At 36.8% G+C, this 25,628-nt stretch overlaps 2 protein-coding genes and 1 pseudogene across 3 annotated transcripts in view; all 3 read left to right on the top strand.

Moving 5' to 3' along the window:
• The window catches only part of KRT25 (keratin 25), a 13,888-nt gene extending 6,504 nt beyond the window's left edge, over nt 1-7,384 (top strand). Inside the window, exon 8 of the mRNA XM_011383096.2 lies at nt 7,308-7,384. Within this exon, the coding sequence (XP_011381398.1) occupies nt 7,308-7,384 (77 nt within the window). The remainder of the gene's footprint in view (nt 1-7,307) is intronic.
• LOC111732906 lies at nt 3,934-4,052 on the top strand (annotated as a pseudogene).
• An 8,553-nt stretch (nt 7,385-15,937) lies between the features above and the next one.
• KRT24 (keratin 24) lies at nt 15,938-19,734 on the top strand. 2 transcript variants are annotated; one of them, XM_011383073.1, is made up of 8 exons: nt 15,938-16,522; nt 17,327-17,409; nt 17,798-17,954; nt 18,216-18,377; nt 18,476-18,601; nt 18,931-19,148; nt 19,317-19,429; nt 19,631-19,734. In XM_011383073.1, exons 1-8 carry the CDS (start codon nt 15,938-15,940, stop codon nt 19,732-19,734), a joined length of 1,548 nt encoding a protein of 515 aa, XP_011381375.1. The 2 variants fall into 2 exon arrangements, with proteins under 2 accessions (XP_011381375.1, XP_011381374.1); XM_011383072.1 differs by having other exon boundaries at nt 19,302-19,429.
• Nucleotides 19,735-25,628: the final 5,894 nt, after the last annotated feature.

The raw sequence follows: 25,628 nt of genomic DNA, 5'->3' as shown, positions 1-25,628 counted from the left end.
GATTTCTCTCTAAATTTTCATAAGGGTTTCTCAATAATTCAAAATGAGACAAATTCAAGATGAATAAAAATACTTTCTCTTAAATCCCCAATCCACCATACTTAGACATAATAACAAGCCTATTCTCTTTCATAATAGCAAAAATGTATACATTTCAAGTTCATATGAAAATGGGGATATTAATAGTACTTCTCTCAAATGATTATTGTACAGATTAAATAAATTATTATAAAGTGAACTTATGGAGTAAGCAAGTAAGCTCTTGATAAATGCTAACTTATTTTTTAATACTCAATATTTATGATTAATTTTCAAATATTATTTTCTTTTTGCATATATATTTTTTAAATATTCCAAGTATAAGGAAGGCTAAAGCAAAAGTTCTGGTTTAGAATTCAAGTTCTATTAATGGAGCCATTCACTTGTGTTACAAGGTACATTTGATGTTTATAACTCTCCTGACTAATGGATTTATCTTTAGTAAAGGGGGGAAAATTAAATGAACTGAAAACATAATTTCCTCAGACCAAATATTGCCCCTAGAGATTTAGTTGACCCTTAATCATCGATAAATGGATTATCTATATTGTAATCCATCCATAAAAATTTGATTTCAGGCTCTATATGAAAATATTAAGCAGAAGAGATGATGGGATTCTTTAGGGGCACCATAATTATCCCTGAATTACTTTAATGATCTTTTTCTAATGCAACCCTAGCCAGAGGCCACTAGAGTCAAAATGCCCAATTATGTCTCCCATCAGATTAGGTGAAACAAAAACATTACAATCTTAGAGAAAATTCATGAGTTCTCAAAAATGTAGCTTTCTCCATAAATTAGAGCATAAAAGACATTCCCCGACAAATAGAAAGTATTTTTTTTATTTTATGCCACTTAGGTTCTGTGCCACTTTTCCCATTCACTTAATAACAACAATCAAGAATTTTCTCAGTAATAAGGCTCTCTTATTTAGTAATACTACTACTTAATTTCAAAAGCATTTTTGAAATTTAATGATAATGATGTAGGAGAAAAAAGACAACTTTCAGGAGACATTTCCAGTGCTTCTGTCCATACACTGTAGCCAGTGTTGACGCTGCTCCCTAAAGAAATGTTTGTCTTCCTTCTGCCTCTGTTGCTGCCATCACCACTTTGCTCCTGGTTCACTGGAGAGTTTACTCACAGCACCTATGAGAACGTGCAGGTGTTTACATGGATGTTTTCCCTGATGAGGTCTCATTTCATGAGGAATCCAAATCTTACGAAATGTATCTATCTGTCCTTCCTTAGACTTAAAGTTATAGTCACACAGACCTGTATAGGCAATAAAACTGCCCAAATGGTAGATTTATATTGTCGACTGAAAAACAATATCGACTAAATGTTTCATCACCAAAAAGGATTTATTTAGGAAAAAGAAAGGGTTGCAACCCAGTGCATGCAGATATGGCAAGCCAAGTGCACACACTGCCTGGCCCACCGAGACAAAGAAGGAAAAAGGAAATTAAGGGGAAGAGTAGTTACAATCATAGAGCTTAATTGTAACATAAAATTTTTCCTGTAGGGGTCTCGCGATGACATCCAGTGCGAGAACTCCTCCAATAAGCTCTAGCTTCTCCCGTAGACCCTCCTGACTGATTATATTCACTTAAGGTCCCAGTCAATCTTTATCAATTTTCAATAAGGATGGAAACAGTGTTAAACTGATATTTAATTGTCTTAAATGATCTCCGCAAACATCTCTGATTTGCTTTTTTTAAACATGTATCATCATGCCACTTAGAGAGAGCTCACACATATTACTGAACATTTATAACTGGTGCTTTCGTATTTTTTGTGTGGAATAATTCCAACTCAGTCTCATTTCTCTTCTAATCTTTGCAGAGAAATGTAAATAGGCTGTGAGAGCAAAGACAATACTATTGTCTATTATTCATTGATTTGGTCCAAAAATTATTAATTAAGTGCCCACTACAATCTTAGGGACTGAGGATCTGTGGGATCTGTGGGAATCCAGAGAAATTTCACTCCTGCTTTCACAGAGTTTATGTACTAATGGAGGGAGACAGGGCATAGGCAAGTGAACAAACAAGGGGCCATGAGATGTTGCTAAATGCCTTGAAGATAGTAAACAGAGTGGTAATCTGGGAGCTGTATTAAAATGATGCCCAGGATTTAATTTAGAGGTACAACTGAATGATGACGTGGAAAGGCCAATGCCATTGAAAGAAGTTTTTGTCACCTATATTTTCTGAGAGGAGGAGGCGTGTCGTACCATGCAGGGCCACATGGGGAGCACTAGTTTTGGTTGAAAGACAGAAAGAGGCAAGGGGAAGCCAAAGCCAAAGTCTTTACTGAGGTTTCTGTGGAAAAGGCAAGACAGAGCAGAGCAAACAGCTTAGAATAGGCTAATTTGAATAACTTCTTTGTGCTTTGGGCTGCAGGGGTGGTCTCTAGTTGGCCTTCAGATGATTTAGGGCAGAGGAAATACTGGCTTGATATGTGAGCATTAGATAAGGAGATGGTTGGGGCTATAGACTCAGGATTGGGTGGGTTGCATATAAAAGACTGATGCTCCAAGCAGTCTTTTGCTATCTCTAAGAATTGGCTAGCCCTGGGCAAGAAAGCTTTTCAAGATGTCAAAACATCATAAAATTCAAATGATAAAAAGCATGATTAATACGGGGTGGGGGAGCATGTGGTGCCTTTAGATAGGCAGTCAATGGAGACTTTTCAAAGTGGATGACATTTGAGCTGAGGCCCAGATGGATGAGGAGGAGCCAATCATGATAAACATTGCAGACAGCTAGTATAAAGACCCGTGGGCTGGCAGAAAAAAAAGGTTGACTTATTCCAGAAATAGAAGTATGGCCAGTGTGGCTGGAGCAGAGTAAGCAAAGAGGAAGGAAGTTCAAATGAGGCCATGGAGGAAGCGGGACTTCATTTAAAATTCAGTGGGAAGCTATGGGAGATTCGGACCAGAGAGGGACATGAATCTAGAAAAATCGCTCTGGTCTCTGTGTGGAGACTTGATTGGAGGAAGACAGAGGTGAAAGCAGGGAGCCTCTTGCAGTAACCTACATGAGACATGGTAGAGATGTGGCCTGGCCATGAAGACGTCTACTTATTCTGTTGTGGGAAGTCTCCCCAGAATGCCCACTCCGTAGCACCCACGTCCATATCCTCACTCCGTGCTGTAATTGCCTATTTCCCACCTTTCTCATGATTTGGCCGATTGTGAGCTCTTGAGAGCAGGGGCGATTTCTATCATCTCTGAATCCTTAGCACCCAGCACAGGACCAGAACTGAATGAGCAAATGATGTGACTCAGGCTTCTACTAAAACAATTCAAAGCTAATTGAGGCCTTAGTACCCTAAGGCCTAAAAGGAATTTTAAAAATTAGTCATTGAAACTTTTAAGTGCCAAAATAAACTTGGATCCCTCCACTCTGTAACATCTCTAGCATAATAAATATCCAAAAGGCATTCATTAAAATGAATGCAAGAGAATCAGATAATCGATTTGAGGGGAAAGTTACACAATAGTTTTCCTGAGATAATTTAGACAAAAATTTTGCCTGTAACAATTGTAACAAAAAATCTTTCTGGAGTAACAAGGCCACACTGCAAAAAATGACGATTGCCTTGGTAATGTCACAAAGCAGTGATCCTCAGCTTTCTTCAATGTATTTTTCCTTTGGGATAAACATGAAAACATCATGCCAGCCCCACCAGAAATTCTGACATGTACTTCCCTCTCCACCCCCAGTTGAGGATCGTTATTACAAAAGGTTGCCTGTAAGGCTCTGCATTGGTGTGCCCAGCCCACGCCCCACTCCCCAAGCTGAATGTCCAACAGGGAGAATATTTGTACAGATTTACAAAAAGGACTACAGCAAGGCTGGTACATGTCATTGAAATGCCACTGCCCAGTCTATGGCCATGCCACCCTGATCATGCGCAATCCGGTCTGATCTTGGAAGCTAAGCAGGGTCAGGCCTGGTTAGTAGTTAGATGAGAGACCACCAAGGAAGACCAGGTGCCATAGGCATAAAAAATAAAAAATAAGAGATTGTAAGCTGACAAGGTCCTTGCAGTCTATGAGATCAACCAAGGATTGCCTCGCCTAAAAAAAAAAAAGAAAGAAAGAAATGCCACTGCCCAGAGCTGTCCTGAATGCCCTCAGTTATGGCCCCAAGCTTGTCTCCATGACTCACTCCACACCACCAAGTAACTAAACGCACAAGGCACAGCAGAGGCCTCCAGGACTCACGCCATACTCACCAGAATGCTGATGTTCGTTCTGATTCATTGGTACCTTTACCACACAGCTGTTAACATATTTTGAATATCGTGCCTGGTTTTATCCATTTTTCTTTTCTTTTTTTTTCCTTATCCACATCTTTTTAAAAGCCTCAAGGAACTATTCGTAGGCTCAGGAATGCTCTGATGTACAGAACTATGTTCCACCATTCTAGGTGGTCATTTTCAAGGTCGTGTAAAAGTGACCAGAGCAGGAGCCCTGTGATAATTCAGCTTGGAGCTGAGCGTTCTTGGCTTCGGCTGGCAAGTCAGAGCACATGGCTTAGTCCTTCTCCTCTAATTCATCTCATTAATGAACCAAACTAAGAAAGACATATTCTCTAACTTAGTTATTGGAGAAGGCAGCATTAAAAAGTGATTCAAGGATCAGACTCTAAAATGCCTGGATTCAGAATAATTTCTGCCTCTCTATAGCTGTGGGTTCTTGAGCAAATTATCTAACTGTTCTGTGTCTTAATTTCCTTACCTGTAAAATGGGGATAATGATGAAAATACCTGCCCCAGAGAGTTGTTAGGGGGTTAATATCCAATCTATATACTTGGAAAAGTGCCTGGTTCATATTATGCCTTTAATAAATGGAGCTAGTATGATGAAGAAATAAAAATGTAAAACTTAAGTTCATGATAGCAGAAAACTTTAAAGACACATGAGAGCTTAGAGATTATCAAGTCCAGGCCAAGTTTCCTCATCAAGGGATTGAGGCTCCAGGGATGAAGCAATTGATCCAGAGTCATCCCTGGTACTCAGAATGAGAGGGATAATCTTATCAATGCTTTGAAAGGTGAGTGACAATTCTCCCTACTTTACCATAAGGCTCAGGCAATGAATTGAATGAATCGGCCAACTAAAACAAAAGCATTCAGGGGAAAATTGACCTAATTCTAATTAATGTGTTGCCAAAATGGCAAGTCTACAAAGAAAACAGAGAGAATACAGCTCCTGATCCTATCCTTTGTGATGCACATGCCTCCAGCATAGACAAGATGTTTCTGCTCAGGTGGGAGGTACGACCTGGCAAGGTGGTTAACATGCTTGAACTTGTGTCTAAACCAAGTAGCCTATTTTAACTACCTGTAGCTAAGCTGAAATTCTGTAGATGTAGCAACATGCTATCCCCAGTTCCCAGCACAGTATCTGTCACAGAGTAAGTTCTCAATAAATATTCGTTGAATGTAATATAGAACAGATACCCCACATATGGCATTAGAACTCTGTAATGAATGACCTGGAGTGCATAACAGCAGGAACACGGATGTTCCCTCCAGCATCCTCCTACATTGGTCCCAACAGCTTAGTGCTGGAAAGGAATTTGAGGAATTGGTTCTTATGGAGGTGGCACAAGACTTTGGAAGCAGATGACAGATGGAGTCTGGGTTTCAATGACAGGGTGGCAGCACGAGACTGGGGAAGAATCTGAGTTTCTACTGCTGGGTAGCAGCATCCGGTTGCTAGTGTGTGACAGAGGTGCTGTGAAGTACGCCGTGAGATGATGGCAAGGTGAGCCGCTAGGACCAAGTTACATGGAAACTGGGTCTCTAACTAGGGCAGCTAAGCAAGGGAAGATGATAAATCAGCCATCGGCAACCAAGATTCTACAACTAGGTCAACCATTGGGACAAGTAATCTCTATTGTTTCTCAGTAGGAAAAAACAAAAGGGAAATTATTTTTCTGACACTTTCTCAACATTGTGAAAATTACATAAGAGAAGACTTGCTGTGATCATGTAAAATACAACAAAAATTATATGCAAGTTCTTTAACATGAGGGACAGTGACTTGTCAATTTTATTCCCAAGATCTAGCAGAGTGTTTTCTGTGAGATGCTCAATTAATAATTGATAAAAGTTGACTTATTATTGGTGTATCAAATATAAACTAATAAGAAAATAGAATGATAAAATATATAATAGAGTAATAAAATAATAAGGTAAATGATAAAATGATAAATTATAGAATTATAAATAGAAAATAGGCAATAGAAAAAATAAGCAGAATTAAGAAATGAATATAATAATAAATTGAATAACAAATAACAGAATAATAAGTGAATAGAATCGTAAGTGAATGGAGTAATAGGTCCATGGTAAATGAATGAAGAAATGGCACCAACTATTCACTACCGTACTCATCATAAACAGTGCAATGAATTAAAAACAATCATATTACTTTATTATAACATATATTACGAGCAATAAAAAATTTATTAAATTTTTCTTTAAATTTATCTTTTCATTAAATCTATCTTTTCCCAAAATAAATTACTCTGAAACTATCAAAGTTCCCAACTCTAATTTTTAAAATCTTAATGTGTAGTAGGAAGATGTGATTCCAGTTTTTTAAACAGATAGTTTGTTGCAATTTCTTTGAGTATAACATCAAAATCTACAAAGTAATGTAAGGGAGAATGTTTTTAATCTTATCAGTAAACGATAAATAAAATGCATATGTCTTGGAGCTTTGTTTAAGCAATACCATTAACTACTTTGAGATCTTAAAGAAATCATCACCCTGAATCTTACATTTTTAATTTTAAAGGAAATGAATTGGTCTAAATTATTTTAGGTTCTTCATCCCTTTGTAAGTGATAGAGAATTACTCAAAATTGGCCTAAAGTCTCTGGACTAGATAGCAGGAAATTACATATAATTCAATAGAAAATAATTTGGAAATAATCTTATTTAACAAATTTTTAACCACTGTCCAAAAGCATTGGTATCAAAATGGAGTTTATCTATAGAACAAAATGGAGGTCAACTGCACGGCTGATGTCTTGAAAACTTTGACAAGAAAATTACATTGAAGAAAGAGACATCTCAAAACAGAATCACGCTTCAGTGCTTTTCCACTTCACTTCCAAGATAATGAATTTTGGGAATGCACATCTTCGAGGTTCATTTAAAAAAAAAAAATTCGGGGAGGTTGGAGTTTTTTTTTTTTCTGTTTTAATGTAGTTTAATTTTTGTTCTATTCCTTTTAAATTAGGCAATGACATGGAGCAATATTCTAGCAGTAGCGTAATTACTGGAAGGAATGCTGTCACAGCTGTAGACCTGTCTTGACTTTTGAGTGCTGATAAATATAATACGAAACTATTGTCAGGTAAAACTATAAGGAAGGCAAAGAATGTTCAATTATTACAGTAGCAAGAGAAAATATTTCCATTAGTAATAAAATGGGAGTGTATTTTGGAGCTCTGTTCAACCGTGGTACTACAGACCAGTGAGTCATGGCCAACTCACTTCTCCACAGAAGCAGCTGGCCAAGCCAGAGATGAGATCGTGAAACTGAAACACATTCTTCATACCCATGACACTGAGCTACTATTCTTATTCTTAATAGCTAAGGCTATGAAAGCAGCTAATTATAGTCTTAAACTTAAAAAAGAATCCATACATAGGGTCTACGTGATTTTTAAAAATAATTATATATAAAATTTCAAAAATAAAATCCCTTAGAAAAAGTACGAAGAACCTCAGATATACATAAAAAGAATACCAGATGTTCGTAGTGAAGATATAAAGCACTCGAATCAGATGAAATTAGGCTGATCTCCCAATTTAGGCCCAGCTAGTCTTATGGAATAAGCAATACAGTACAATTGCAAATAAAAATAAAAGTGATCAAGCCATATGTGTGAATATAGAAATACAATTTACAAAGCACTTACTATAATCTTGTGTACTAATTAGGGCAGGAATTGTTATCTCTAAATTTACAGGTAAGAAAACTATGGTTCTAAAATTCTCGCTATTTCTTTTTTAGATTCGAATAAAAGCAGAAGAACTAGGACAGTGATTGATAATGGCCAAGTGATTTCATCTCAAGTCAATAATATTTTTGATGTAAAATTCAGATAAGAGTAAGATGTAGGCACCTGTACTCTATCCCCAAGAAGTAAATGATCAATCTAAATAAGTGGAGTAATCTAACAAGCCTGAGGAGACAGAGTCGACATTACTGATGTAACCATTTCTGAAATTCTGTGGTCTTTATTGGTTTGGTTTTGTCTTTGAAACGAAAAATGTGTTTTCCTTCTTAAGCATTCTACCTCGATAAATTTTCCACCCATTGCAAATCAGCTACATCAGTCTTTACTATTTTGTTACACACTGACTTTTTTTAACAACAGTTTTATTGAGGTATAATTCACGCACCATATAATTCACCTGTTTAAAGTGTACAATTCAATGATTTTTAGTATATTCACAGAGTTGTACAACCATCACCACAATGAATTTTAGACCATTTCGTCCTCTCAAAAAGGGACCCTGTTACCCGGTAGTAGTCACGCCCTATTTCCCCCCACAAACCCTCACTGCCAAGCCCTAGGCAACCACTAATCTACTATATGTCCTATAAATTTACCTATTCTAAACTTTGCACATAAAGCGAATCATATCACATATGGCCTTCTGTGCCTGGCTTCTTTCACTTACCATAATGTTTTCAATATCCGTCCATGTTATATATACCAGTATTTCATTCCTTTTTGCTGTTAACTAATATTCCACTGTACCAATATGCCACATTTTATTTAACCATTCATGAAATGATAAATATTTGGTTTATTTACACTTTTGCTATTATGAATAAGGCTACTATGAGCATTCATGTACAAGTTTTTGTGCGAAAATCTTTTAATCTATTTCATTTAATATGTTTTCATTTCTCTTGGGGATACACTTAGGTGTGGAATTGATGGGTCACATGTTCGCTCTGTTTTTAACATTTTGAAGAACTGCCAGACTGTTTTCCATAGCAGCAGCTGCACCATTTTATATTCTCATCAGCAGTGTATGAGGGCTCCAATTTCTTCACATACTCTTCAATATTTGTTACTATCTTTTTTATTGTCTTTATTATAGTAATCCTAGTGAATATTAAGTTGATGTTTCATTGTAGTTCCGCACTGACTTTTCAAATCTATTGTTTTAAATTAGCCTAAAACCATGCCCGAAAAAAACGATTATGACATAATTGTAATCAAAGCCAGCTTTCTTATGGTGTCAAAAATGCATACATGTTAATTAAGATGACACCTGCTCTTTAAGAACCTACTCTCTACCTGAAAAGACAACACTGATATGAAAACCAAGTGTTTTTTAAAAGAGGAATTATGAAGAATGACTTAAACTTCTAGATATCAAAACATTGGTAGAGCGAACACTGCCCAGGGCTGATGCATCCAGCCCCTAGCTGCTGGAAGTATAGGCTGCTGACAGCTCAGACCTGTGCCTCTCATTGGGCATTGCCCTTAGCAGCAGGGAGCTCCTTGCCCAAGATTATACCCTGCCCTCAGGAGAACACCCATGGACCAGTAACAGACTAATGGGAGGATACAAAGGCTCAGCCCCTTTGCCTCAAATTAGACAACTCTGAAGGGCAGGCTCAACTGTAGCACTCCTCAAAGGATCAGCTGAAGCCTCCATTAAAATTGCATTGCAGTCAGTCTCTCCCTCCACCTGTCCTGCCTTCCTCACTTCCTTACACGTATATCTCCCAAGAGAAACTCCAAGATAAACCTCTGCACCCATTTCTCCATCTCAAAGTCTATCTCTGGGGAACAAGAATTAATAAAATTGTATAAAGTTCCAACAATTAAAATGTGCCATTGACACAGAAGTCAAAACCCAAGAAAAAGACCCACCTATATATAAAAATGGTACTTTCAAATCAGTTGTCAAAACGTAGATTATTCAATAAAGGTTACTGGAATTATTAGTTAACAAAGATGGTGGTGGGAGTAGGGAAGGTGTTAAATATTTATCTCATATCACACACCAAACTAAATTCCACAGAGATTACAGAAATATAAGAGAGTAAACGTTTGAAGGAGTCAATGTTTTTTAAAAACGAAGAAATTTTAGATATTAAAGGAATTTTTAGATATTAGAGGCTTTTTAAATTAAAAAAAAAAAAAAGCCGAAAGCATGAAGGTAAAAATATATCTGTATCGAGAAAATAATATACAGTAAGAAGCAAAACGAAAGCAAAAGAAAACATTTTAAACCTTAATAAAACATAGTAAAATTTCATTCCAACACCAAGAAGAATCTGCGCAGCTAGCCAATCAACCTACTCCAGATTTGGTCACGCCGTCTTAATCTAGGCCTCAGTGCATTTCAGCGCCGCCTGCTGGCAGCTTTCTTCTCTGTCTAAAATCAAGAGAGGATTCTGGGACAAGCCGGCATCCAAAAAACAGCAGTTGCAGGAATCTGCAGCCTGTTTAGTTGGCCTGACTCATCCTCAGCCTTCCATTTCCTAAACTCCCTTTCCCTAACCACTGCCTCCCAACCCTGCCTGTCCACCTGCCATATCTCCCCTCCTCACCCCAGAAGATAGAAACTTTAGCTGGATGCAAAAAGAGAACTAACATCCAACCACTTTATGTCTAAATTTTCAGTAGTGCCACATGGTACCAGGGGTTTTCACTCTGCTTGTCATAGATGACTGTCCATATATGACTAGACTCAGATTGGAGAACATTGCCTTGGAAGAATTCCTAGGCAAACACCCTCTTTCTCAGTCACCTACCTTTATCAGGCCTCCCTAGACACCTAGGTGCCAGTTAAGGAGGACCTTTAACTCCTAACCTCTATTTTGGCATGATTTCTACCAAATAAGCAGTACTCTCTACCTAGTTCTCAAGTACAAGTGTGAATTTTTGCAGTTTACTATCTAATAAAGAAAATCTCTCCAATTGTAATATAAAACACATTTTAAATCTGCCCAGGAAGTAATGCACTTAACCAAATTGCTAAAGATTAGCACATGAAGGAAATTTGAAAATTACATAGTCCTATGTAATAATTTTACAGATCAGGAGACTGTGGCCTCATCTAGAGACATCCAAAGTTTTGAAATTTGAGAATGATTTTTATAAAATTGTGTTCTAGTCCTGGTGGACAGAGGGCACAAACAGGTAAAGGTTCCCCGAGCCTGGGAGTTCAAATATCATCCATTCCTTTCTTATGAAACTATTATTTTATCACTGGGAGTTCTTGACCGAAAGAACAACCTGTCTGAGATCAGAAGGTCAAAGGAAGTTGAAAGGTCAGACTCAGAGAGACAGAGGGGAGGACACCCAGCAGATTGGCTTAGCTATGGCAGAAGAATGAATGAGAGGCTGGGCCTTGCTGCTCATATTACAATCTGAGTTTCATACATCTGTGGTTTCTCTGAATAGGAGGATATTGTCTGTCTGGTATGAAGAAAGGCCCAATGACCTTCTAAGCAAAAATAACTGATATATCCTGGGCTTACTTCAGTCTGTATTGACTCTGGACCCTGGAGGACAGAAGCACCTCAACCCTTACAAAGTCACATGCCCATTCTCTTCACTCTCCATAGTTGACTAAACAATATTCAGTAAAAGTAGAAAATTGAGCTGATTAAAGAGATTATAGAGCATTCATACTCAATAAGTATGAAGCTAAGTTATTTTCTCCCAGAACAAAATTTGGCAAAATGGTATGATAGAACAGATGCTGGCAGAGAAGAAGAAACCTTTGAACGGATATGCTTACTTGAAACTATAAAGAGAAATAAAGAAAAAGGGTCATGGGTAAAGAAGATAGGAAAGAGAAGAAAGAGTGAAGGACAAGGAGAAGTCACAGAGTTGGTGGCTTTCGGCTCTATTTTTGTAAGTAGTTTGTAACTTCTTTGGTGTCTGACAAATAGCATAGGATTGAAATCAATGTATGAAGGGCACCAGACCCAATGGGAGTGACTTCTCAGGACACTTATTATTGCACAATCCTTTGTTTTCTTCCAAGTAGTTGAGCCTAGTGGGGCTCACAGTGACCACCACCAAGACAGTGACCTAAACAATGATTCTCTGCAGAGGTCTCCAAGTGATTCTGGCAAGGCCTTCCCTACCCCCTCCCCAAACAACCTCCTCTTACCAACAACCCCCCCAACACACACACACACACACACACACACACACACACACACACACACACCAAACACACACACATGGAGGAAATCACTGACCCAGAAGGCAGAGAATAAAGGTTTAAAACACAGAACACACAGTAAAGGACAAAAGTGATAAGTGACCCAAGTTGTTCATGAAGTCAGTCAAGCCCTGTTGTTTCTATTCATTCAAGAAATAATTATTGTCCATCTACAATATGTTCAGTGTTACAAAGAGGCTGTGCACACATCATTTGAATTTTTCCTTTTTCCACACTGTCTGCCACAAAAAGTGCTGCCAACACTCAGCAAAACTCTATGCCCAGTTACATCCCTTAGCTATTCTGATCTTATGCTTTTATTTGAAAAACAAATAACAGAATATATTCTCTAGAGCGAACAGAAGACAGAAGCCCCAAGTTCATTCTGTTCTCAATTCTAAAGATTCATCAGAGGCAATATGCCATACTTTTCAGTGTTTGGTTTTCCTACCGATCTAAAAACATGCAATATATTAATCTGTAAAAATTTTTAATATTAGTAATCTATCTTACAAAAACATGAATGGTAACTATTTGCAAATCATTCTGCACTTATTACAAAAGTCATGTCCTAGAATAAAGTGTAGTTTATATGATTCTTTACAGGCAAAAATAAACTACTAATAACAAACTGTTCAAGACAATGTATAACAGAGGAAAGCATTTCTGAACATTTTGCTTCTGGAACCTCACCAGATTCTTGAAACTTTCATTTTACAGATGAAAAAAATGCCAAGTACTAATTCATGAACTTTGGCGAATTGTTTTTTCAAATAAAAGAGAGTGAGTATTAAATTTGGAGATGTCTCAAAACAATGGGGACCAATGTTTACTAAAGAATTCTAATACGTCAGGCAAAAACAGAATTGTATTTATATATGTGATTAAAATACTTTAATCCACTAAACACCAACATTCTGGACAGTTTGCAAATCGCAGGATCAAGATTACTCTGTTCGATAGATTCACCAGTGAAAAGAAAAGGCACACAATACACAGAAAGAATAAAAATGTATTTAAGGAAACAACAACAAACAGAAGAAAATCCTGTGGGTTTACCTCTATATTTATTTATACACTGCCTCATTAGGCAGTAATGGCTGTTTTATTCATAAAATGCCTTTCCCAGCAGTCATCTCTGAAGTGTAGAATATCAGAGAAGCATCTCGAAAGAATTTAATTCTGAAACTGAATTTTAAAAAACAAAAGATAAATATCAGCATTAAAATTATATCAATTTTTATTACATATAATAAAATTATATCAAGAAGGTGGCTAAAAAATATGATACAAGATAGAATACCTCAGTCATCACAAGCTTCCTCAGTGGAGACCCAAATATCCAGATATCCCAAACCATAAGGTAAGTAAAGTGTCAAAATAAAAAAGCTACTACTCAGCTGACTACTGAAGAAAAGCTCTACCAACACCATGCAAAATTCAGAGGCCAAAGATGCTGCTAAATTTTGTCTTTTCTGATTCTTCCCACATACAGCTCTTTCTACCTCAGCTCAGACATTTCTATGTTTCATCAAATTTCTTTCACTTAGCTGTTATTTCCTTCTTTAAACCTTCTTTTAGCCAAATGCCAGTCTTTATAAAAGCGGAAAGATTCCATTTCCTAATTTTTAGAGGAAAAATTCCAATTATGGTTCCTCCCATCTCCAGCATTCGCATACCATTAAATCATTAGCATTTAGACTTCGGTTTCATAGCTTTGGGGAGGGGTGAGGCAATGATGACCAAGGGACTGTGATGGTTGGTGCATTTTTTACCTACCTGAGAAGGGTGTAATGAGAATTACGCCCAGCTTAATGATTTAAAGTTTAGAAAACGCCTTATACTCCTTTGAGAGGTGGCACCCTGAATATAAGACTGGTAACACACTACTGTGAAAACAATGCAGACGGAACATAAAAGCCAACAACCCAAAGAACTACACAGCCAAGGGAATCATCACCTACTTAATAATGTGTCCCAATCAGAGGCAATCTAAGGAAAATTTTTTAAAAGGTAGAACATTGGCAAAAAAATAATCAAAAATAAAAATTAAAGCATGCACATAGTTCAGAGACCGCCAAGATAAAGAAGAAAATTTTTTGAAAAAACAAAAGTCAGCTACTTGAGCATTAAGCTAAGGAAGCCAAGATGTATTTTTGAAAGCATCTACTTTTTTTAAAAAAGACATTTTTTTAATTGTGGTAAAACACACATAAATATAAAATTTACCATCTTAACCATTTTTAAGTACACAGTTCAGTAGTGTTAAGAACATTCTCACTGATGTGCAACCAATCTCCAGAACTCTTTTCATCCTGCAAAACTAAATACTCATTAAACAACTCCCCACTTCCCCTCCCCCCAGCCCCTGGCAACCACCATTCTATTTTTTGTCTCTGAATTTGATTATACCAGGTACCTCACAGAAGTGAAATCAAACAGTATCGGTCTTTAAAAAAAATTTTTAGCTATTAGCAGAGGAGAATGGAAATATTTTCAAGTACAAAGGGAGAGAATAACAGGAAGCAAAAAGTGAACTGGGGAGGATTTTAGATTTCAGTATCTATAAGATGACCCCAGTCATAACGTTAGTTATCGGAAGTGGATACAGATTCTCTTTTCTAAATATCTTTTAAACAGAAACAAAAAAACATGAGCAGAGAATAGACTGGGGAAACTCCAGATTTCAGTGTCTGCAAAACAACTCCGTAACATCGGTTATCAGAAGTAGATTCAAATTCTCTTCTTCAGATTTCTTTAAAACAAAGATGAAATCAACATTATCTCTTAATTTCTTAATATTTCATTCTAAAGAAGGACATTAGTATCTATGTCAGACTCAAATTCAATCAAGAAGTTAATCTTTGTAGTATTGCATCTGATCTGATACTAAAACAATCTGCCTAAAAACTGTTCCAGTCTTTCTTAGAAATCCTTTGCTTGAATAAACATGTTACTGAGGTCTAATATATGTTCATGGAAGACTATTATTTATTTAAGTATTTCTTATTAACAGTAAAAATATCTAATTTGATCTCCAAATACAAAGAAGACAATAATCTAAAAATTCACAAACTTCCACAACCTTAGAAATATGCTGATTGAAATAATCATAGAGTACGACAATTAAGAAAATCTAAAACTAATGTTGATGCTAAAGCTAATTTCAACTTTAAGAGAACAATATGAACAAAAAGTTACAAGTTCGATGGGAAATTTTCATTCTCATCATATTAAGTATTTTAATGACATATGTTAACTTGGGGATGTGCCCGGCAATTGGGAAATCATGAAGAAAATTGAATAGAATTACTCCTTCAGAAAGGAATTATCAGTTACCGAAACCTCTGAAAGATTAAAACTGTAAGTCTGAAAAAAATTTTTTTTTGCTTCACTCCACCTTATTTTCTTTCTTGATATAATAAATGCCCCAAGGCTCTGATCCAGCTTCAGAAAAAGAGCCAGTAGAGTGGGTTAAGGTTTGTTAATCCAACTGTGGATTAGCAAAACTGTAATAGGGATTAAGAAGTGACACAGAAAAGGAACACCCTAAAAGTGTGTATATAAGGGCCAAAAAAAAGGCAGCCTACAAATACGCTCTTTACTGTCACCTCTGCTATACACCTGGACAAGCTAAACATTTGTAGGAGCATCATGTCTTGCTCATCTCGGATCTCCTCCTCCCGGGCTGGAGGCAGCGGCTCTGTCAGGGTGTCTGCTGGTGGCGGCAGCTTCAGCAGTGGAAGCAGATGTGGTCTGGGGGGCGGCTCCACCCGGGGCTTCCGAGGAGGAGCTAGCAGCTGTGGCTTAAGTGGGGGATCAAGCGGTGGCTTTGGAGGGGGTTTTGGTAGCTGCTCAGTAGGGGGTGGTTTTGGAGGAGCTTCAGGCTCTGGAGCTGGCTTTGGTGGAAGTTCTGGCTTTGGCGGGGGTTCTGGATTCTGTGGGGGTTCTGGATTTGGGGGTGGTGCTAGTGGAGGCTTCTACAGCTATGGTGGTGGTATGGTTGGTGGTGTTGGCGATGGGGGACTTTTCTCTGGAGGCGAAAAGCAAACCATGCAGAACCTCAATGACCGTCTGGCCAACTACCTAGACAAGGTCAGAGCCTTGGAGGAGGCCAACGCTGATCTGGAAAACAAAATCAAGGAGTGGTATGATAGATATGGGCCTAGGTCTAGAGATGGTGGATCTGGTAGAGATTACAGCAAATACTATCCAATAATTGAAGATCTCAAGAATCAGGTGAGATGCTATCCATTACTGAGTTTCTATTATTTCTGTACCTTTTGCTTTTATTCAGATCATGTACTGTAATACAGATCTTAAGTCAAGGAATTATTTGAACACATATTTTCTTATTATATATGTAAAATGGGACTTGGTATATTTTAACTATGACAGTACTGCATATGATATTCAACTACATTAATTTTCTGTTTGCATCTCAAATTTGAGTATTGCTATGTGAGAGGAAAATTTATACAAAGGCAGGCAGCTAATTAACATATATATGTAAGAGTGATGACCATGAGTCAATACTATCCTAATATATTTCATGATTAATTCTGGCAGGTTGACATATTTTAGTGTCTTGCTAGATTTAAACACTCTTTACAACTATTTTTATTCTTAGAAAATCTGGTGCAAGAATTATATAAGAATATGGTGGAGTCTAAAATGTTTAGCCACTGTTGTATGGGAAATATATTTTTAAAGACTTTTTTGGAAGTGAAATTGATTGTTCACACTATTTTCTGAAAGAGCTCATAGAATAACTGATATCCCAAAGCAACAAAAATATGCAAAGTGCTATGTTCTGTACCTATTTCAATAACTGTGCAAAATGTTACCATTTTGAAGAAAGATGTTCAAATACACAAGGGTTATCAATACAGATGTCATTACTAAACAAGTTTTCAAAGTAATTCACCCTTAAAAGCTATCTCAGGGAACATCTAACCTCACAGGTCAGCATACAGACATAAGGTAAAAAGCATTCATGATTCATAATTCGTGATTCTCATTCACTGTTTTTGTCTTTTCTAGATCGTTACTGCCACTATTGAAAATGCTGGGATTGTGTTGCAGATCGACAATGCCAGACTGGCTGCTGATGACTTCAGACTGAAGTAAGAAAAGTGAAGACCTGCAAAAACTGTTGTAGGAAAAGTAAAATTCAACCTGTTTGGTTAATTTATTCTAAAAAAAATTTTTTTAATCTCTTAGGGATTCTAGACCTAAATTCGCAAACATCCCAAGAGTAAAATTTAAAAGCCATCATTCCACCAACATGAAAAAGAAGCAAGTTTAGAATGAAATTTTTGTTATAAAAAAATATTAGCCATCAACAGAATTAACATTAGGCTCATATTTTTCTTTACAGGGGAAAAATTCCTAAGAGAAAACTTAGTAGCCTTTGTTATCGAATGGCTCAGAGGAGAAAACTTTTTCTTGAAGAGATAAGAAGGGATGTACTCTCTGAAGTGTACTGTATTGTCTTACCGCTGCCCCTTCCAGGTATGAGAACGAGCTGCATCTCCGGCAGACCGTGGAGGCTGACATCAACGGCCTAAGGAAAGTCCTAGACGACCTGACCATGACTCGCTCCGACCTGGAGATGCAGATCGAGAGCCTCACCGAGGAGCTGGCCTACCTGAAGAAGAACCACGAGGAGGTAGGAATGCGTTCCACATTATTAAATGATTCTGACCTACATATTTCCAACCTCTATATTCGTTCTATAAAAATAAAATAAAATAAAATAAATTCTATCTGAATGGATTTCCTATTCCTATGACCAGGAAAAAAAGTAATAATGAGCAAATTATATGTGAATTTGGTATCCTAGTTTCAACCTTTTGTTGGCTATGCGTTTTAGGAAGTTATTGCTTTTCTGTTTTCATCATTATTGTCTTTTTTTTTTTCTTCATGCTAGGAAATTAAGAGTATGCAAGGAAGCTCCAGAGGGGACGTGACAGTAGAAATGAATGCCGCCCCAGGAACCGACCTGACCAAGTTACTGAATGACATGAGGGCACAGTATGAGGCTCTGGCTGAGCAAAACCGCCGGGAGGCAGAGGAGCAGTTCAACAAGCAGGTAAGATCATCACCACTAAGCGGCCAAGCCTGTGGCCACACATAAACCACTCTGCTCATTTCATCGGCCCACAGTGACTGCATTTTATTTTTATTTAGAGCGCATCACTGCAAGCACAGATCTCTACTGATGCTGGGGCAGCCAGTTCTGCCAAGAGTCAGATAACAGAACTGAAACGTACTCTGCAGGCCCTGGAAATTGAGCTTCAGTCCCAGCTGGCCATGGTACGTGCAAAGTGCTTTCCAAAATCTCCAACAGGGAGCTAAGTGATTCAGTTTTCTTTCTTTGCCAAGCTGTTCCACTTGGCACGTAATACAAGCAGTATTAAGGAGGACTGTATTGTGGTTGTAGAAAGCATAAAACATTCCAGTTAAAGATAATACGCTCTATTTCCATAAAAATACTTCGTTTAAAAAAGTAATGCAAATAAAAATTAAGAAAGCAATTATATAACGATATAACTTGTAACTTCTAGTAACTTATAAAATTTTGTAAATTTTAAAAGTCATCAATAATTTATTTTCATCATGAATTTTTTCTCTCTCTCTCTTAGAAAAGCTCCCTGGAAGGGACCCTGGCTGACACAGAAGCTGGCTACGTGGCTCAGCTGTCAGAAATTCAGATGAAGATCAGCAGCCTGGAGGAGCAGATCTGCCAGATTCGGGCCGAGACCGAATGCCAGAACACAGAATATGAGCAACTGCTGGACATCAAGACCCGTCTGGAGATGGAGATCGAGACCTACCGCCGCCTGCTGGATGGCGAGGGAGGGTAAATGAAAATCATGAACGCGCTAAAAGGCATACCTGGGCATATTTATGTTACGAAATCAAAATGGGGTTTGGGGGCTGGATCTGTATTTATAAAGTCACAGCGACACAGTCCAATCAAAATGCAAACGAATACAATTCTTTTTTTATCCAGTGGCTCTTGTTTTAGCGGATCAGATTTTAGAAACTCGGGATCCAGAAACACGGGGTCCAAGAACTCGGGGTCCAGGGATTCCAGCTCTTGTGACTCAAGATCTGGAAGCCATTCTGGCCAAGGAAGAGGTAGACATTTTTTTTTTTAATGTGCAAAATGTTATCATTTAAAAATAAAAACAGGTTTTGTTTGTCGTATGAAAAGTTATCTACTGTTGTCTCCATAATCTAACCCAGAAAGAACGTACTTAATGAACACACCTTGCATTGCCCTTGATCTGTGTTTCTGTGGTCATCTCCAGACTGACATTGTGATTTTATGACTTTCAGATCCAACCAAGACAAGAGTGACGAAGACCATCATAGAGGAGGTGGTGGATGGCAAAGTCATCTCTTCTCAAGTCAGCAATGTTTCCGAGGTGAAGGTCAAATGAACGGTTTCCAGATCAACCAGAGTGTCCTTCGGAGAAAATAATCTAAAGGACACAAATGAAGACATCAACTCAATGTAGCCATCTCTCTGCGTAACTTCAGAGAAAAGTTGCCATCCAGAAATAGATGACTAACCAATTTTTCTGCATCCTTTCCTTATTAGAATACTCTTTTAAAAAGTTGAAATGATAACTTCGCTCTGGTTATTTCTATGCTTCAATAAACTTACTTTTTTGCAAGTTAACAAGAGTATTCCTGAAATTTTTAAAGAAATTCAATATTTTACCTAGAAATGAGGTGATCGATTATGATCTAGCTGCGGTATTATGTTACTAATATTAATTAATTATTTATACAGTACCTTCTTCATAAAAATCAAAATTATCGCCATTCCATATGTGGGCATTTTTAACAACATCATCTTTGAACTCAGTGAAATTAAACCTCAGTGTCTTGAAAGCTATAGCAAACAGCTGAGCTCAGAAACAAGGATGCAGTTATTAGAATTATCGATCTATAATGCCCAGTTGCTTTACATCCATCACTGAACTGGGCCTTTTATAAGATAAAAAGGAACATAAGATGTACCTTCTACTACAAGAAGGTCACGTTTTAGATGGAGAGGAAAGCTAAAACACAAAGAACACAGCAAACACTAAAGGGTGTTGACAGCAAAGGGCTTGATTCCTCATTATTCACCAGAAGTGCCACAGGAATCTGAAATTGCATGTTTGCAGGACGTTCAGGAGACCGATCAAGATAAAAGCCTTGGAGAGTAAGGTGAGATATGTGATATGGTGCCAGGTTTCTGAAAACCTTGAAAGCCCCAAAGAGATACTCAAGTACTTGTTCCTATTCCAACCTAGCCGCACCTCCAGCCTAAAATCATCACTTAGCCAAGCTGGTGTTTCCTTTCCCCGCCCTCCATTGTTGAGGTCTTTTACCCCAGGGGTGGTCCACATGATATTTCAAAGACAGGTACTGGCTTCCAACCTACCCATCAAAAAAGCTCATCCAAAGTTCCAGAAACTGTTTTCAAGAAACTGCAACAGCCAAAGATAATAACCTATAAAGTTATGAGATAGAGTTATAATATGGAGTAGTCTAAGAAATTAAAAGAACGAGGCCACTTGGTTTGGGAAGCCAATACACATTCATCACAATCTTGGGGAGAGGAATTATCTCAGTGACTGACTATTTTTCATAATTTGACAACAACTAAGACCTGTTAGATCCTTGATACCCTTAGAAATCCTGGTAGGTATAGGGTGTTTGTTGCAGTGTTCTCTAAAAGAGCAAATGCTTGGAAATAACTTGAATGTTCACCGATAAAGAAAGAAATAATTGAACAAATCGTGTACATTCAAACAATGGAATATAAGAGGGCCATGAAAAAAATAATATATTTAATATTTGCATATTAACCTTGTAATATATCTATGATATGCTGTTAAGTGAAAAAAACGAATGCCGAGTCGGTGCATATAATACATTTGTGCAAACAAAAATACTGAAGGGAGAGAGGAGAAAACCCATAAAGATTCGTGTGTGTTTATATGAACACAGAAGTATGTGCCCACAGCAGGTTAGCAGTGACTACCTAGTGGGGCCTGGTAGGCAGGGGAAAAAGTATGGCACTTTTTCTTAATACATCTGTTAATTGCTTGACTTGGTCTATGGAGTAGGTATTGCTTTGTATGTAAAAATAACTTTAAAAAAGTGTAACTGTATGTGGTTCCGCTTGTGATATAAAAGCATTACAATAAATTAATGTCTATAATTAGTCTAAATAGGTGTTTTTATAAGTGTTGTTAAGCATAATAATTTTTTGAGCCAACCAAAAAAGAGGGGGGAGGAGACGTTTCTGAATTAGGAAGAGAAAAGAAATTTATATCTCGTAAGCAATTATTATATATTTGCTTTATTTCACTTACTCCTATGATGTAGATTTTACTGTTCCTCTTTTACAGATGAAGAAAGCTTGACCTTGGAGAATTTGACTTTCATTTATTCAGAGTCACAGGGCAAGTAAGGAAAAAATTAGAAGTTGAAGCCCTGTTCACTCTCCCAACATAAAGTCTACGGTTTTATATATTAAATTCACAAAGTAGCCTCATTCTGTAAATTACCCAAAAAAGTACTGAGCATATTTCCATTTTTCCAAAACTATTTCTCCCCCACCTAAAGAAAGTGAGCAGGCTTTCAATATCTACGTAATGAGGAGAAAGTTGTTGAAACTGGAGACCAGGAGAGCTAACAAAGACGCCCTTTGGCCTGAGTTCGGAATAGGAAGCAGGATACTAAATGCTCCTTCAGCCCTTCAAAATGAAGCTGGATTTCAAGGAGTGGGTAAAACCAAGAGAAGATCAGCTTTTTAAGTAGGACAGAAGCTATATTATGGCAAAGTTGAGTGCAGCATCTTGAAGTGAGTTTCATAATCTCACAATGGCAGCAAAGGTGAGGGTTGAGACAGGGGAGAAAAATATTTCATTAAAAACTAAATTTTTATGTAAAAATAGTACACATGATATGTAATGTAAGCAAGAGCCATTCTAAAATTGTTATAATAACATGGTGAGATCTTCTGCAAAAGAAAAAAATGATATATGTATTTTGAGAAATGTAATTATAGTTTCTGAGCATCCTCTCTTATCCTTGAAAAACCTCTATTGGTACAATTTATGAGATTATTAATGTCTGGAACTTACTGACCTTGCAAAAAGAGTTTTTCATACTATTACACCTCTGTCAGTTAATCCTAACATCCTGATCTTTAGAAACTCAGAGAATGCTTTTTAGCTTTACTCATTGCTTGCAGCTATCTGTAAAATAAATTACTTCAAATGTTTTTTAATAAGTTTGCCTAAAACCAAGAAGTCAGGTTTTTAAACCTCCATGATGGTTTTTATGCAAACAAGAGCTTCATGGGATCATTTGCAAGATGAGGTAATTTTACTTTCCCCACTGAGTGCTCCACACCCCAAAGTTTCCATGATCCGATATTAGCGCTTGTGATTTCTATCACAAGCATAGCAACATAAAAGTCACAGAATTTTAAAGAGTTGGGTGGTGACTTTTATTCCAGCCTCCTACCCAGACAGAAATTCTTTCTGAAAGATTATTCTAAACCTCCAGCCTCCAGTCGAAGGTACCCAGAGCTTGGAATATGCATGACTTGGTAAGGCAGCCTATTGGATTTAAGAACAGGTCTAATATTAGAAGTGCTCACCTTACATTGAGCCAAATCTGTCTCCCCATGTAACTTCTAGCTCTTTGCTATCTGTTTTGCCTATAAGGGACATATTTGCAATTACATCATCTTCTTGAAATATGGCCCCCAGAACTAAACACCAGGATCAAGAGCGTTGGGAGGTTGGCTCCAGGGCTTTGTAAATCTTTTAATGCAATCTAACTTCAGCAGCCACAGCATATTCACAACTCTGTAGAGTTGGGACTTTCACAGGAAATTTTATCCTTCTCCAGATGTTTTGTTTTGTTTCGTTTTGTTTTAACTCATAGAACTTCTTTCCTTTTAATTCTACTTATATTACAAAATCTTATTTATTTCGAGTCATAATTTCAGTCTGAATAGTTTTAAAATGTATTTTCAATTCCACCATTTAAATAACATATTAAATATATTTTGTGTCATTTCGAAGAAAAGCAACCACGACAAAAACTAAAATGCAAGTAGTATCACACTAACAGCCCCGCACTTGCCGATAACAGATATCAGTTTGATATATGTTTTCTAAATGTCATTTGAATATTTTATTCTAAGTGTTAAATTGTTCCAATTTTAAAACAAGTTTTAAGAAATGTTTATTTGATGAGTAGAGTGTTTGAAGGCATAAAAAAAAGACTCAAACTCCCCCTTAAGTGAAATGAAGCAAAGGCTGTATAGAGAAAGAATAATAGGTAACACCAAGTATATGTACCAAAAAAATATAGTCTTTCGAGTTTGACAGTTTTCATTAAAGGAAGATAGGTTAGGTGATAGATAGATAGATAGATAGATAGATAGATAGATAGATAGATAGATAGATAGATAACAGACAACACACATTATAAAGAAAAATACATTTTGTAATATAGAAATCATGGCTGGGGGGGCTTCCCCAGGATAATAAGGAATTTGGGGAGGGGAAACGTAGCATGTTATGGTTATCATCTCCAAGTTTAGGATTTCTGCTACAATTCAGGATCTGCATATGTTGATTTAACTGCAAAAGGATCAAGGGGCAGCCAGCCACTGCAGAGAGATATAAGAACCTAGAGAAACTTACAAGTTTGCTATTTAATACCAAATCAAAACATTATATTCCATCATTTCCTTCATTTCTCTTTAACTTTCTAGGGCGTCTTATACTTTCATAAAATAAGAATATAAAGTTAGATATTATTAGTCACTTGGAAAGGTCCAAGGCAGGCTTTGAAAAAACATTTAACTTAAAATTTTTGTTTTCTTACATTTGACGAAATTCAAGAAAAACAACAGAATAATATTAAAATTTTCTCTTCCTACATTTTATTCTTATTTAATGTACAGAATACCTAAGCTAAAGATCTGCCACTTTCTATTACTTCACCAAAAATCCCTAAAATTGATTTCAAATAGCTTCATCTGAAAAGATGGCATATTTATCATATAATTCCGAAGGAAAATAAATTGTTATAAGCACAGTCATTAAAATGTAAAAATATTTCAAGGGACAATACAAGTTTAACTGGGCTGATATCATGTAAATATTATCTGCTGCATTTCTTCAATGTGAGATAAATACCTGAAGGCATTTTCTGTGGCTTTAAATAAAAAAGGCAATGGAGTTTTACCAATAATTAATAAAAGGATAATTTAGTATTACAGATGTCATTAAAAATCCTTAAGGCAATTATATCAGAGATGAAACACCCACATTATCAGCTATAAAAGCAGTTGCTCATTGATAGCTCTCTTAACATTGTCCTGGAGGCAGTGGGCTGTGCAGGGCTGAAGTCTGTTCATCATGTCACACTCTACCTAAAAACCAAATTTATGACAACTAGATTGATTCTGGTCAAAGGAAAAGAATTGTAGGGGGAAATGTGGCATCAATAGCTCCTCAGGTGGAACTTTTTCCACCAATTTTAGGGGTGCCAACTTGGGAGGAGGTGAAAGCGAGTTGCTCTTTGCTAATGAGAAGGATATGATGCAAAACCTAAAGGACTGTCTCGAAATTTACCCAGACAAGGTGGGCGCTCTGGAGCAGGTAAGAAGCACAGTGTAAGAAATTTGGACCTGGGGCTAATAGTCAAGGAGGAAAACAGGATTACAAGAAGTATTATAATTGGGAAACTTCAAAACAAGAAATTTTGCTACTGCTAGACAAAAGAACTATGCTAAAAATGACAAAATCGTAAGGTTGGGAATATCTTACACTTATACCCGTATTTGTCCCAATTTAACCAGAGTAAGGCATTTAACAAGCAACAGAATATACTTTTTAGTTATGTTCATTTTTTTCTAAATAAAAAGAACACTCTATGGAGTTTAACAAATAATTAGCAAAATAATAATTTATTATTACTTTTACATAGTTCATTTTATGGAAAGAATTATAGCAATGTTTCCAAAATACTTAAGTAAACTTAAAATTAAATAAATTGCCTGCAGTTATTTTATTCTCAAAAGAAGAGATAAGTGCTATAAAAAAAAAGTATTTAAAGAATTATGTAATGTACTTGTCATTAAAGAACCATATACATACGTAAGGTATTTGAAAAGTCTGAAATTGACATTGCTAAGTACCAGTGTACAGAAGTTCAGACTGTGAGTGTAACAAACAGAATTTGTTTGTGTCCTGCTTTTCCAGTTGTCAGAAGCAACCATTAACTACACCAGCTTCATGCTACAAGT

The sequence above is a fragment of the Pteropus vampyrus genome, unplaced genomic scaffold (genome assembly GCF_000151845.1).
Source record: "Pteropus vampyrus isolate Shadow unplaced genomic scaffold, Pvam_2.0 Scaffold503, whole genome shotgun sequence".
Classification (NCBI taxonomy): domain Eukaryota; kingdom Metazoa; phylum Chordata; class Mammalia; order Chiroptera; family Pteropodidae; genus Pteropus; species Pteropus vampyrus.
Note: the sequence above shows the minus strand (reverse complement) of the source record. Positions and strands in the feature narration are given on the sequence as shown.

Coding starts and splice junctions, on each gene's coding strand:
- KRT24 (XM_011383072.1), top strand. CDS start 15,938: ATGTCTTGCTCATCTCGGATCTCCTCCTCCCGGGCTGGAGGCAGCGGC. Junction 16,523..17,326: donor TTGAAGATCTCAAGAATCAG/GTGAGATGCTAT, acceptor TGTCTTTTCTAG/ATCGTTACTGCCACTATTGA. Junction 17,955..18,215: donor TGAAGAAGAACCACGAGGAG/GTAGGAATGCGT, acceptor TCTTCATGCTAG/GAAATTAAGAGTATGCAAGG.